This window comes from Leucopleurus acutus (assembly GCF_964270905.1).
Source record: "Leucopleurus acutus genome assembly, chromosome: 12".
In the NCBI taxonomy this organism is placed as follows: domain Eukaryota; kingdom Metazoa; phylum Chordata; class Mammalia; order Artiodactyla; family Delphinidae; genus Leucopleurus; species Leucopleurus acutus.
Window position 1 is genome coordinate 52,953,224 of NC_139154.1, and position 15,591 is coordinate 52,968,814.

Here is a 15,591-nt window from a genome sequence, read left to right on the forward strand (position 1 = left end):
CTCATCTGCAAATTTACCTGCCAGATTCTTTTATCTTTAATATGCAACTTTGGAGGGAAAGTGTAGCTAGAAATTTTGAGAGACTGCTTTAGACAGTTTTTACAATTGGTTGTTTTTACTTCTTTCTAGATGGCTGTTATGATTGCTCTTTTGACAAGTAGTTTCCACTTAACCCACATTTCTTCACCATACTCAGTTAAGGCTTTGTTGAGCTGACTGCCTAATAACTGCTAAGTCTATAGCAAAATATAATAATTTATTTCTGAAGAGTTCCATGACTCTTAAAAGGTTGGCTTTTTGTCCTCTAGTTTGTCATTTTCATATTTGGTCCTATCAGTTGGCATAATCCATGACTTATTAGTGAAACTTGCTAACAGTTTTCATTTTGCAGATATGAATTAAAGCCATTAATAATGTCGAATTCAGTCTAGACATTTCTTAGGTATAATTTTTTTAATTGTTTCTTTATGTCATTTTTTTGAGGTCACACAGAGAATGGTAGAACCATTTTGATATAGATCTCTTGGTTTTCTATACTCATTTTACAAATCTAATCTAACTTCCAATCTACTGAAGTACTTAATGATGTTTATCACAGTCTTCCTGAGACATTACAGTGTCATTATATTGAACGTCAAACTATATAATTTTCATGAAAGTGATTTCTAGTAGAAATAATTGACAAAGAGGTCATACTAAATATATGTATATATTGTTAACATGGTATCTTTTATTCCGTAGGTTACTTTTTAATTGGTCCATGTCTCTTTCCTGCAACATGGTTTTGAAGAAAGCTGTTGACAGTCTACTTTGCTCGATGTGCCACATACACCCAAGTTATTTTTCTTTGCTTATGGGCTGGATGGGAATTACCCCTCCTCCAATGCAGTGTCACCATGGACTGTCCATGACAGATGATAGCAAAAAGCAAGATCTTAGTTCATCTTTAACAGATGACTCTAAAAATGCACAAGCCCCTCTTGCACTAACTGAATCACATTTGGCAACCCTTGCTTCCTCTTCTCAATCTCCAGAAGCTATCAAACAATTACTGGACTCAGGTTTGCCTTCTCTTCTTGTGAGGAGTCTGGCTAGTTTCTGTTTTAGCCACATTTCTTATTCTGAAAGCATTGCTCAGTCAATAGATATTTCCCAGGACAAACTCAGGCGGCATCACGTTCCACAACAATGTAATAAGATGCCTATCACAGCAGACCTGGTTGCTCCTATTCTTAGGTTTTTGACAGAAGTTGGCAATAGCCATATTATGAAAGACTGGCTTGGTGGGTCTGAAGTCAATCCACTATGGACAGCACTTCTGTTTTTATTGTGTCACTCTGGGTCCACTTCTGGAGGACATAGTTTAGGTGCACAACAGACCAGTGCAAGATCAGCTTCTCTTTCTTCAGCTGCTACAACAGGATTGACTACTCAACAGAGGACAGCAATTGAGAATGCAACTGTTGCATTCTTTCTGCAGTGCATTTCATGTCACCCTAATAATCAAAAGCTGATGGCCCAGGTAAGAGTAGAAAAACTGGCTTATGTTCCAGTGTCTTATTATTTTAATGTGCTGTAACATGACACTCGAAATTAGCTCAGAAAGGGTCATGTATTAAGGCCAGGTGATGGTGAAGTTTGGGGTTGGTTGCATTTAAGGATTTGAATTTAAACCATAATTAAAATTAAGTACTGATATCTCCTCCCTCCTCTCCTCAACTGTTACATAAATCAGTTATTCTTTCTGATGAATGATGGGCAAATTCATGGAGATTCTAGCTAAAGATCATACATTCCTCCTTTTAAAAAACTGCCCCTAATCAAAAGAACAATGCTTCAGGGACTTCCCTGGTGGTCCAGTGGCTAAGACTCCGCGCTCCCAATGCAGGGGGCCTGGGTTCGATCCCTGGTCAGGGAACTAGATCCCGCATGCCGCAACTAAGACCCGGCACAGCCAAATAAATACATAAATAAAAATATTAAAAACAAAAGAACAACGCTTCAGCTGTTGGAACAGGATTGACCACTTGAAGGTGGCCATCAAGTGCCTCACAGCATTGAGGCATTGCATTTTATAGTAACCGGATTAGAGCTGTTGATTTGCTTCTAATGAAGCAGACATTAGAATAAGTTTCAGATAGGAGACTCCTGACAAATCACATTAAAGGTATGAAAGATGATTTTATTGTATTAAGTCCACAGAGCCAAAAATCTTGAAAGCTGGAGTTATCTGGAGCATAATTCTAGTTGCTTTTTGCCAGTTTCTGCTGCTTTCTGTCTGTTGTGATCTTCAGCAAGTTGTTTAAACTGTAAAATGGAGATAGTAATACCTGCCTCTCAAAAGGTTTTCTTCTTTTGAGAGGATTAAATATGATCATGTATATGAAGTATCTAGCATAGAGCCTGTCTGAGACATGGTAGACACCAATAAAGAGGAACCAGCTTCTATTTTTACCCCCTTATTTGATAGTGCTTATTCAGGTTAAACTATTAATGAAGGATGAGCTATCATAATTTTAGAATCTAGAAGGATGAGCTATCATAATTTTCAAAATATACTGAATGATTTAACTTTAAGAAGAGGAAGGTACTTTGTTGCATAAAGTAATTAATAATTGGGAAACTGTATCTACTTAATGTGTCTAATTTGAAAGAAATGCTTAAATTACCAATTATAACCAAGTCCTTGAATACGGACATTTCACAGTTTGGTTTGTGCCTGTGGGTAGTATGAAACTTTGCGTTCCATTGTCTTCTGGCCTAATAATCATCACTTAGCTTCTTGTTAAGGCTTTGTTTTATATTTTTAATATATTTTTTCAAAATTTTTGTTGTATTGTAACCACATTGATATTGACTGAAGTTAAAATTAAGTTGGTTTTGCTGGGTATTTATTATGTGAAAACCCTGTAGTAGTAACTTCTCTCATCCACAGAAATTTGTATTTCACTTTTAACTTTTTGTCTACTTCCGTATAATCTTTAATTGCTGATTTGATGAATTCAAATACACTTATTAATCCACATTTTAAATTTCCTCTTTGTTCTTTAAAATATAAAGCTGCAAGTAAATACCTCATTTAACTTTTTAAATCTCTCACTTTGCCAGGTTCTCTGTGAACTATTTCAGACATCTCCTCAAAGAGGGAACCTTCCAACATCAGGGAACATTTCAGGGTTTGTACGTAGATTATTTTTGCAACTGATGTTAGAGGATGAGAAAGTGACAATGTTTCTTCAGTCTCCCTGCCCAGTGAGTATTTAACAATTAAATTAAATCTTTATGATGAGCTGTGTGTAAAAATATTTTATGTTTTCATGTCAGAGCTTTCAGTTATCTCTGTTCTAATTTCTAATGAAATGAAATGAAATTAGAAATCAGAGGTTGTGCTAGCAAAGTGAAACTAGCACAACCTTTATACTTAAGGATAGGACTTAAAAATCTCAGCTAACCCTCTCTGTGCAAAATAACCTAGTTGTAACTTGCCATGGATAGTATAATTTGATTTGGGGGGTGGGACTGACAGATTATTAGGTACAATAGTGCTAATGCAAAGTATGATGAACAAATCGCATGGCAGACATGCCACATTTGAAGAAATATATAAAATAAACTCTTTACATTTTTGTATGCATTACTGAATTGTTTGTTTCTTTATGCTTCTGAAATTGTTATATAATGATATACATTTCAAAAAAACCTTCTTAATTTCTTTTAAATTTATTTCCAGCTGTACAAGGGTAGAATTAATGCTACTAGCCATGTCATCCAGCATCCAATGTATGGAGCAGGCCACAAGTTCCGTACACTTCATTTGCCGGTCTCAACAACATTATCGGAAGTTCTTGACAGAGTGTCAGGCAAGTCACATTTAAATATTTGTGTTTCTTTAACTTTATGTTAGATGCATATAGGAATTTTATTATTTTTATAACTTTATTGCATTCACTCACTCACCAACCATTTAATGACTAGAAAAGGTCAAGGTAGCTTCACATTTAGAAGCATGATGCAGTGGACAAAATGTACACTACATTCCAGCACCTGTAATTTTTTTGCTGTGATGTTTGTTATGTGTAGTAATGACAGAATGGGCCGTTGGAAATGTAGACAAGCTGTGGGAAGCCATTGATGGAATTTTCTCATGATAAACCATCAGGCTGTGGTTTTTTTTTTTTTTTTTTTTTTTGTGGTACGTGGGCCTCTCACTGTTGTGGCCTCTCCCATTGCGGAGCACAGGCTCCGGATGCGCAGGCTCAGCGGCCATGGCTCACGGGCCCAGCTGCTCCACGGCATGTAGGATCTTCCCTGACCGGGGCATGAACCCGTGTCCCCTGCATCAACAGGCGGACTCTCAACCACTGCGCCACCAGGGAAACCCTGGGCTGTTTTATAGTAGATGAATTACAGTGTATTAGGTTGCATGACAGAATTCTAAGTAATAAACATTTACTAAATCTAGGGGAGAAATGAGTGGTCAGTAGGTAGAATCAGCTGGTGACCTTATTGTTTATAACAGTGAAGAAAGCAGAGAGCACGTTTCCCCTAAGTTTTTCAAGAGCTCTCCAATGATACCTTTAAACAGGATATAAATTATTAAAGTAAAAGCATTTTTTTGAGGTAGAATACAAATTGACTGTGGTTAGTTTGGGTTTATTGCCTCTCAGAAATCCTAATCAGTGATGAATTCATTGAGCATCTGCTATGTGTAAACACAGTAATTTCTTCTAGGGATGTAAAAGTGAGCAGGACATATATTCTACCTCTCAAAGTATTTATGATCTTTTGTATGTTGTCAGAATAAAAAATAAACTGAAAATTTTAAATGTTTGCATTTTAATTTAAATATAAGTCAGTGTGTTTCTATCTGTATACATTAGAGGGGGTACGTAAGTCTTTAAGCAACACTGATAACTGAAAGAAGTTAGGAGTATCCAGGAAAAAAACTGGTGCTATTTGTTAGTTGGAAATAGAAATCTAAACGTAGAATAAAAGATGAGTTGAAGAGATTTGGGAGTTGTTACCATACATACGTACATAGATGGTAAGTTAAACCACGTGAACAGATATGATCACTTTGGGAAAATAATGTAGAAAAGATTCTTTACCAGTTTTAGACACTGCATCTAACAGAAATGTGTGCATAAAATTATAATACTTTCCTACATTTTTACATGTTATACAGTAAAATGTTAGAATATATTATAAATGTGTAACAGATTTTCTTACTTGAAAATGTCCACCTTACCTGTTACAGCTAAACTTTTGTGAAAATTTGACTTTGCAAACTTTTTTCTAAATTTCAATTTTCTGAAATTATGCCTTCTACATTATGAAGAAAAAATTTAAAATTAATTAATTGAAGGAAGGAAGTGGGGAAGAGTACTAAACTTCAATTTTTGAGATTTCATACATTAACTTGATAATGGAAAAGTATAGACATAGTACAAAATAATTGGAAATTTTACATTTTTATTTATCGTTAAATGAATACTATTTTCTAAAATGTCATGGTCTGTCATTTAGGATATTTAACAAAATAGTTCCCTTTATTAACGAAAAATTAACAAATAAAACTTATTGATGTGGAAGAATAGTACATCCTAGTAAAAAGTCCAACAAAGTTATCCTGAGCAAATATCCGAAACTTCTAAGTGCTGAGTTTAACCTTTGTTTAGCAGTGCTTTGGTACTTTAAGGTGTATTTGTGATATTTAGCCATATCTTAGAATATCTTAACATGTGCATGTGTATTTTATTAACATATATGAAAACAAGTAATCCAAAATTATTCAAGCCATACTTTTACCCACTGCCTATAGCTTTCAAATAATAAAGGTTATGTGTCTTTTTTAAAAAATTCTATTATTGTTTTTAAGCAATTTGATTATTATTATCATCAAATAATATACCTTGTAGTTACCTTCATGTTTCTTATGATTTTGAGTTTTTGGACATGAATCTGTGTGGCTGTATAAATTTCATCAAATTTGGAAATTTTTTGGCTATTAGTTTCTCAAATATATTCTGTCTCCCTGTCACTCTCCTCTCTTTTGGTGATTCCAGTTACACATTTATGAGGCCTCTTGAAGTTGTTTCACAACTCACTGAAGCTTTGTTCCTTTTCCCCCTCATTTTCCCCCTGTATTTAAAAAAATATATTTTTTTAAAAACATCTTTATTGGAGTATAAGTGCTTTACAATGATGTGTTAGTTTCTGCTTTATAACAAAGTGAATCAGTTATACATATGTTCCCATATCTCTTCCCTCTTGCGTCTCCCTCCCTCCCACCCTCCCTATCCCACCCCTCTAGGTAGTCACAAAGCACCGAGCTGATCTCCCTGTGCTATGCGGCTGCTTCCCACTAGCTATCTATTTTACATTTGGTAGTGTATATATGTCCATGCCACTCTCTCGCTCTGTCACAGCTTACCCTTCCCCCTCCCCATATCCTCAAGTCCATGCTCTAGTAGGTCTGTGTCTTTATTCCTGTCTTACCCCTAGGTTCTTCATGACATTTTTTTTTTTCTTAGATTCCATATATATGTGTTAGTGTACAGTATTTGTCTTTCTCTTTCTGACTTACTTCACTCCGTATGACAGCCTCTAGGTCCATCCACCTCATTACAAATAGCTCAATTTCGTTTCTTTTTATGGCTGAGTAATATTCCATTGTATATATGTGCCACATCTTCTTTATCCATTCATCCAATGATGGACACTTAGGTTGTTTCCATCTCTGGGCTATTGTAAATAGAGCTGCAATGAACATTTTGGTACATGACTCTTTTTGAATTATGGTTTTCTCAGGGTATATGCCCAGTAGTGGGATTGCTGGGTCATTTGGTAGTTCTATTTGTAGTTTTTTAAGGAACCTCCATACTGTTCTCCATAGTGGCTGTACCAATTCACATTCCCACCAGCAGTGCAAAAGTATTCCCTTTTCTCCACACCCTCTCCAGCATTTATTGCTTCTAGATTTTTTGATAATGGCCATTCTGACTGGTGTGAGATGATATCTCATTGTAGTTTTGATTTGCATTTCTCTAATGATTAATGATGTTGAGTATTCTTTCATGTGTGTTCGTTGGCAATCTGTATATCTTCTTTGGAGAAATGTCTATTGAGGTATTCTGACCATTTTTGGGTTGGGTTGTTTGTTTTTTTATTACTGAGCTGCATGAGCTGCTTATAAATTTTGGAGATGAATCCTTTGTCAGTTGCTTCATTTGCAAATATTTTCTCTTATTCTGAGGGTTGTCTTTTGGTCTTCTTTATGGTTTCCTTTGCTATGCAAAAGCTCTGAAGTTTCATTAGGTCCCATTTGTTTATTTTTGTTTTTATTTCCATTTCTCTAGGAGGTGGGTCAAAAAGGATCTTGCTGTGATTTATGTCATAGAGTATTCTGCCTATGTTTTCCTCTAAGAGTTTGATAGTTTCTGGCCTTACATTTAGGTCTTTAATCCATTTTGAGCTTATTTTTGTGTATGCTATTAGGGAGTGATCTAATCTCATACTTTTACATGTACCTGTCCAGTTTTCCCAGCAACACTTATTGAAGAGGCTGTCCTTTCTCAACTGTACTTTCCTGCCTCCTTTATCAAAGATAAGGTGATCATATGTGCGTGGGTTTATCTCTGGGCTTTCTATCCTGTTCCATTGATATATTTTTCTTTTTTTGTGCCAGTATCATACTGTCTTGATTACTGTAGCTTTGTAGTATAGTCTGAAGTCAGGGAGCCTGATTCCTCCAGCTCCGTTTTTCATTCTCAAGATTGCTTTGGTTAATCGGGGTCTTTTGTGTTTCCAAACAAATTGTGAAATTTTTTGTTCTAGTTCTGTAAAAAATGCCAGTGGTAGTTTGATAGGGATTACATTGAATCTGTAGACTGCTTTGGGTAGTAGAGTCATTTTCACAATGTTGATTCTTCCAATCCAAGAGCATGGTATATCTCTCCATCTATTTCTATCATCTTTAATTTCTTTCATCAGTGTCTTATAATTTTCTGCATACAGGTCTTTTGTCTCCTTAGGTAGGTTTATTCCTAGATATTTTATTCTTTTTGTTGCAGTGATAAATGGGAGTGTTTTCTTGATTTCACTTTCAGATTTTTCATCATTAGTGTATAGGAATGCCAGAGATTTCTGTGCATTAATTTTGTATCCTGATACTTTACCAAATTCATTGATTAGCTCTAGTAGTTTTCTGGTAGCATCTTTAGGATTCCCTATGTATAGTATCATGTCATCTGCAAACAGTGACAGCTTTACTTCTTCTTTTCCGATTTGGATTCCTTTTATTTCCTTTTCATCTCTGATTGCTGTGGCTAAAACTTCCAAAACTATGTTGAATAAGAGTGGTGAGAGTGGGCAACCTTGTCTTGTTCCTGATCGTAGAGGAAATGCTTTCAGTTTTTCACCATTGACGATGATGTTGGCTGTGGGTTTGTCATATATGGCCTTTATTATGTTGAGGAAAGTTCCCTCTATGCCTCCTTTCTGCAGGGTTTTTATCATAAATGGGTGTTGAATTTTGTCAAAAGCTTTCTCTGCATCTATTGAACTGATCATATGGTTTTTCTCCTTCAGTTTGTTAATATGGTGTATCACATTGATTGATTTGCTTATATTGAAGAATCCTTGCATTCCTGGAATAAACCCCACTTGATCATGTTGTATGATCTTTTTAATGTGCTGTTGGATTCTGTTTGCTAGTATTTTGTTGAAGATTTTTGCATCTATGTTCATCAGTGATATTGGCCTGTAGTTTTCTTTCTTTGTGACATCCTTGTCTGATTTCGCTATCAGGGTGATACCAGGGTGATGGTGGCCTCGTAGAATGAGTTTGGGAGTGTTCCTCCCTCTGCTATATTTTGGAAGAGTTTGAGAAGGATAGGTGTTAGTTCTTCTCTAAATGTTTGATAGAATTCGCCTCTGAAGCCATCTGATCCTGGGCTTTTGTTTGTTGGAAGATTTCCAATCACAGTTTCAATTTCAGTGCTTGTTATTGGTCTGTTCATATTTTCTATTTCTTCCTGATTCAGTCTTGGCAGGTTGTGCCTTTCTAAGAATTTGTCCATTTCTTCCAGGTTGTCCATTTTATTGGCATAGAGTTGCTTGTAGTAATCTCTCATGATCTTTTGTATTTCTGCAGTGTCAGTTGTTACTTCTCCTTTTTCATTTCTAATTCTATTGATTTGAGTCTTCTCCATTTTTTTTCTTGATGAGTCTGGCTAATGGTGTATCAATTTTGTTTATCTTCTGAAAGAACCAGCTTTTAGTTTTATTGATCTTTGCTATTGTTTCCTTCATTTCTTTTTCATTTATTTCTGATCTGATTTTTATGATTTCTTTCCTTCTGCTAACTTTGGGGTTTTTTTTGTTCTTCTTTCTCTAATTGCTTTAGGTGCAAGGTTAGGTTGTTTATTCGAGATGTTTCCTGTTTCTCAAGGTAGGATTGTATTGCTATAAACTTCCCTCTTAGAACTGCTTTTGCTGAATCCCATAAGTTTTGGGTCGTCGTGTCTCCATTGTCATTTGTTTCTAGGTTTTTTTTTATTTCCTCTTTGATTTCTTCAGTGATCACTTCGTTATTAAGTAATGTATTGTTTAGCCTCCATGTGTTTGTATTTTTTACGGATCTTTTCCTGTAATTGATGTCTAGTCTCATAGCATTGTGGTCGGAAAAGATACTTGATACAATTTCAATTTTCTTAAATTTACCAAGGCTTGATTTGTGACCCAAGATATGATCTATCCTGGAGAATGTTCCATGAGCACTTGAGAAAAATGTGTATTCTGTTGTTTTTGGATGGAATGTCCTATAAATATCAATTAAGTCCATCTTGTTTAATGTATCATTTAAACCTTGTGTTTCCTTATTTATTTTCATTTTGGATGATCTGTCCATTGGTGAAAATGGGGTGTTAAAGTCCCCTACCATGAATGTGTTCCTGTCGATTTCCCCTTTTATGGCTGTTAGTATTTGCCTTATGTATTGAGGTGCTCCTATTATGGGGGCATAAGTATTTACAATTGTTATAACTTCTTCTTGGATCGATCCCTTAATCATTATGTAGTGTCCTTCTTTGTCTCTTCTAATAGTCTTTATTTTAAAGTCTGTTTTGTCTGATAGGAATATTGCTACTCCAGCTTTCTTTTGGTTTCCATTTGCATGGAATATCTTTTTCCGTTCCCTTACTTTCAGTCTGTATGTGTCTCTAGGTCTGAAGTGGGTCTCTTGTAGACAGCATATATATCGGTCTTGTTTTTGTATCCATTCAGCCAATCTGTGTCTTTTGGTGGTAGCATTTAGTCATTTACATTTAAGGTAATTATCGATATGTATGTTCCTATTCCCATTTTCTTAATTGTTTTGGGTTCGTTATTGTAGGTCTTTTCCTTCCCTTGTGTTTCTTGCCTAGAGAAGTTCCTTTAGGATTTGTTGTAAAGCTGGTTTGGTGGTGCTGAACTTCTCAGCTTTTGCTTGTCTGTAAAGGTTTTAATGTCTCCATCAAATCTGAATGAGATCATTGCTGGGTAGAGTAATCTTGGTTGTAGGTTTTTCTCCTTCATCACTTTATATGTCCTGCCAGTCCCTTCTGGCTTGCAAAGTTTCTGCTGAAAGATTAACTGTTAACCTTATGGGGATTCCCTTGTGTGTTATTTGTTGTTTTTCCCTTGCTGCTTTTAATATGTTTTCTTTGTATTTAATTTTTGACAGTTTGATTAATATGTGTCTTGGCGTATTTCTCCTTGGATTTATCCTGTATGGGACTCTTTGTGCTTCCTGGACTTAATTAACTATTTCCTTTCCCATCTTACGGAAGTTTTCAACTATAATCTCTTCAAATGTTTTCTCAGTCCCTTTCGTTTTCTCTTCTTCTCCTGGATCCCCTGTAATTCAAATATTGGTGCGTTTAATGTTGTCCCAGAGGTCTCTGAGACTGTCCTCAGTTCTTTTCATTCTTTCTTCTTTGTTCTGCTCTGCAGTAATTATTTCCACTATTTTATCTTCCAGGTCACTTATCCGTTCTTCTGCCTCAGTTATTCTGCTATTGATCCCATCTAGAGTACTTTTAATTTCGTTTATTGTGTTGTTCATCGTTGCTTGTTTCATCTTTAGTCCTTCTATGTCCTTGTTAAATGTTTCTTGCATTTTGTCTATTCTATTTCCAAGATTTTGGATCATCTTTACTATCATTATTCTGAATTCTTTTTCAGGTAGACTGCCTATTTCCTCCTCATTTGTTAGGTCTGGTGGGTTTTTATCTTGCTTCTTCATCTGCTGTGTATTTTTCTGTCTTCTCATTTTGCTTATCTTACTGTGTTTGGGGTCTCCTTTTTGCAGGCTGCAGGTTTGTAATTCCCATTGTTTTTGGTGTCTGTCCCCAGAGGCTAAGGTTGGTTCAGTGGGTTGTGTAGGCTTCCTGGTGGAGGGGACTAGTGCCTGTGTTGTGGTGGATGAGGCTGGATCTTGTCTTTCTGGTGGGCAGGTCCACGTCTGGTGGTGTGTTTTGGGGTGTCTGTGGACTTAATATGATTTTAGGCAGCCTCTCTGCTAATGTGTAGGGTTGTGTTCTTGTCTTGCTAGTTGTTTGGCATAGGGTGTCCAGCACTGTAGCTTGCTGGTTGTTGAGTGAAGCTTGGTGCTGGTGTTGAGATGGAGATCTCTGGGAGATTTTCGCTGTTTAATATTGTGTGGAGGTGGGAGGTCTCTTGTGGACCAGTGTCTTGAAGTTGGCTCTCCCACCTCAGAGGCACAGCACTGACTCCTGGCTGCAGCACCAAGAGCCTTTAATCCACACGGCTGAGAATAAACGGGAGAGAAAGAAAGAAAGGAAGGAAGGAAGGAGGGAAGGAGGGAGGGAGGGAAGGAAAGAAAGAAGATAAAATAAAATAAAGTAAGATAAAATAAAGTTATTAAAATAAAGAATAATTATTAAGAAAAAAATGTTTTTAAAGAAAAAAATAACGCACGGATAGAACCCTCGGACAAATGGTGGAAGCAAAGCTATACAGACAAAATCTCACACAGAAGCATGCACATACACACTCACAAAAAGAGGAAAAGGGGAAAAAAATCATAAATCTTGTTCTCATTCCACCTTCTTTATTTGGGATGATTGGTTGTCTATTCAGGTATTCCACAGATGCAGGGTATATCGAGTTGATTGTGTAGCTTTAATCCGCTGCTTCTGAGGCTGCTGGGAGAGATTTCCCTTTCTCTTCTTTGTTCGCACAGCTCCCGGGGCTCAGCTTTGGATTTGGCCCTGCCTCTGCGTGTAGGTCGCTGGAGGGCGTCTGTTCTTCGCTCAAACAGGACGGGGTTAAAAGAGCAGCTGCTTCGGGGACTCTGGCCCACTCAGGCCAGGGGGAGGGAGGGGCACGGAGTGTGCGGTGAGCCTGCGGCGGCAGCGTAACATTGCACCAGCCTGAGGCGCGTCGTGCGTTCTCCCGGGGAAGTTGTCCCTGAATTCTGGGACCCTGGCAGTGGCGGGCTGCACAGCCTCCCCGGAAGGGAGGTGTGGATAGTGACCTCTGCTCGCATACAGGCTTCTTCGTGGCAGCAGCAGCAGCCTTAGCGTCTCATGCCCGCCTCTGGGGTCCGTGCTTTTAGCCACGGCTCACCCCCGTCTCTGGAGCTCCTTTAAGCAGGGCTTTTAATCCCCTCTCCTCTCGCACCAGGAAACAAAGAGGCAAGAAAAAGTCTCTTGCCTCTTCGGCAGGTCCAGACTTTTCCCGGCCGGCTAGCCGTGGTGCACTAACCCCCTACTGGCTGTGTTCACGCCGCCAACCCCAGTCCTCTCCCTGCGCTGCGACCGAAAACCGAGCCTCAGCTCCCACCGCCGCCCGCCCCGGCGGGTGAGCAGACAATCCTCTCGGGCTGGTGAGTGCCGCTCGGCACTGATCCTCTGTGTGGGAATCTCTCCGCTTTGCCCTCTGCCCTCCTGCTGCTGTGCTCTCCTCCGCGGCTCCGAAGCTTCCCCCTCCGCCAGCTGCAGTCTCCGCCCGCGAAGGGACTTCCTAGTGTGTGGAAACCTTTCCTCCTTCACAGCTCCCTCCCACTGGTGCAGGTCCTGTCCCTATCCTTTTGTCTCTGTTTATTCTTTTTTCTTTTGTCCTACCCATGTACGTGGGAGAGTTTCTTGCCTTTTGGGAGGTCTGAGGTCTTCTGCCAGCGTTCTGTAGGTGTTCTGTAGGAGTTGTTCCACGTGTAGATGTATTTCTGGTGTATTTGTGGGGAGGAAGGTGATCTCCGCGTCTTACTCTTCCGCCATCTTCCCCTCGTCCGCTCTAAAATTTTTGATAATTTATATTGTTCTATCTTCAAATTGACTTCAGTATCTAATCTGCTGGAAGTTATATCGGGTTCTTTTCTATATATGTCCTTCTCTTTATTTAAAGTGTACAAGCTTTCTTCTAGTGTCTTGATTTTTTGTTTTTTGTTTGTTTGCTTTGGTTGCACCGCTCGGCCCACGGGATCTTAGTTCCCTGACCAGGGATTGATTCCGTGCCCTGTGGAGTGGAAGCACAGAGCCTTAACCACTGCCAGGGAAGTCCCTAGTGTCTTGAATATATTGATCTGTTTATGTAGATTTTGTTTTTCATTGTGGATTGTGTGTTACTGCTTTTTTGTGTGTGTGTGTGGTACGCGGGCCTCTCACTGTTGTGGCCTCTCCCGTTGCGGAGCACAGGCCCCAGATGCGCAGGCTCAGCAGCCATGGCTCACGGGCCCAGCCACTCCGCAGCATGTGGGATCTTCCCGGACTGGGGCACGAACCCGCATCCCCTGCATCAGCAGGCGGACTCTCAACCACTCCGCCACCAGGGAAGCCCCTGCTTTTTTAATTTGCCTAGAAAATTTCGTTGGTTGCTAGACAGTGTGATTTTTACTTTTCTGGGTGGTGGATATTTTTGTATTCTAATAAATTTTTTTTTATTTTTTCTGAGATGTAGTTATGTTACTTAAAAACAGAACGTTACTTTTAGGACCAGCTTTTAATAAGCTTTATTAGGTGGGACCAGAGCAGCTGTTAATTTAGAGCAGAACTTACTGTGATGATGGTAATATTTTATAATCCTATACTATCTAGTGCAGTAGCTTTTAAGCATATAGAATGTGTCTGGTGAGACTAAGGAACTAGTGTTTTAATTTTACTGGACTTACTTTTAAGGAGGTACTGTATTGGAATAGAAGCACAGTACCACATTTGAAAACAGAGGTCTGGGGTTAATTTGGCCCCACTGCTGAGGTTATACTCTTCTGATAATTCTGTTAGAAATTCACTAGGCATTGGGAATACTAAGTATTCCAGCCCTCATTTTAGAACCTGGGATTCATCCCCTTGCTACTTTTTTTTTTTTTTTAATATTGATTTATTTTATTTATTTATTTTTTGGCTGTGTTGGGTCTTAGTTGCGGCGTGCAGGATCTTTCTTTGCAGCACACGGGCTCTTCGTTGTGGCGTGTGGGCTTCTCTCTAGTTGTGCTGTGCGGGTTTTCTCTCTAGTTGTGGCTTGCGGGCTTCAGGGCGCGTGGACTCTGTGGCACGCAAGCTCAGTAGTTGTGGCGCACTGGCTTAGTTGCCCCGCGGCATGTGAGATCTTAATTCCCCCACCAGGGATTGAACCAGCGTTCCCTGCCTTGCAAGGTGGACTCTTTTTTTTTTTTTAATTAATTTATTTATTTATATTTGGCTGCGTTGGGTATTCGCTGCTGCACACGGGCTTTCTCTAGTTGCGGTAAGTGGGGGCCACTCCTCGTTGCAGTGCGCGGGCTTCTCATTGTGGTGCCTTCTCTTGTTGCGGAGAACAGGCTCTAGGCACGTGGGCTTCAGTAGTTGTGGCTCGCGGGCTCCAGAGCGCAGCCTCAGCAGTTGTGGCGCATGGGCTCAGTTGCTCCGTGGCATTTGGGATCCTCCCAGACCAAGGAACCCGCGTCTCCCGCATTGGCAGGCGGATTCTTAACTGCTGCGCCACCACGGAAGCCCACAAGGTGGATTCTTTACCACTGGACCACCAGGGGAGTCCCTGCTTGCTACTTTTTAAAATATTTTCCTTGCCCTTTACGTGGTTTCCTTGTGTGTAATGCTTGTCAGTATGCATTCCAGATTAGAGGAGACCCTCTATAGATCACTGGGGCTCACTCTCTGTGCAGATCTCTCCTCGTTGGCACTGTGCCCTGTGAACTGCAGCCAAACCTGCCTTTGTCTTCCTGGACTCCCATCTCTGTATCCTCACCTTGAGTGATGCCTCGGTTGTGCTGAGCTGTGGTCTGGGAAATTGCGGGAAACAAGCTGGTGCAATCCTAGTGCTTACTTCATTTGTTTCCATTCACCCAGGAATCACTGTCCTGCCTTCCTGATGCCCGGTATCTGAAAACTTTATTTCATATATTTTCCTAATTTTTAGTTATTTCAGGTAGGACAGTAATCTGGTCTTTGTTATTTCATTTTGGCCACAGGTGGAAATCCAAACCAGAACAATTTTAAGCAGTAAATTGAGCAAAATCTTTCTCAGTGATACCTTTTAGTGTTTGAATGGCATTTATTGAGATAGCACTATATATATTCTTGTTTTGTTATTTTT

General features: G+C 39.0%; 1 protein-coding gene across 1 annotated transcript in view; it reads left to right on the forward strand.

Annotated features, from left to right (window-relative positions):
• The window catches only part of BIRC6 (baculoviral IAP repeat containing 6), a gene marked incomplete at its 5' end in the record, with an annotated part of 236,934 nt that overhangs the window by 140,516 nt on the left and 80,827 nt on the right, over positions 1-15,591 (forward strand). The window contains 3 exon segments of the mRNA XM_082852055.1: positions 742-1,522; positions 3,109-3,252; positions 3,731-3,860. Of these exon segments, the coding sequence (XP_082708181.1) occupies positions 742-1,522; positions 3,109-3,252; positions 3,731-3,860 (1,055 nt within the window).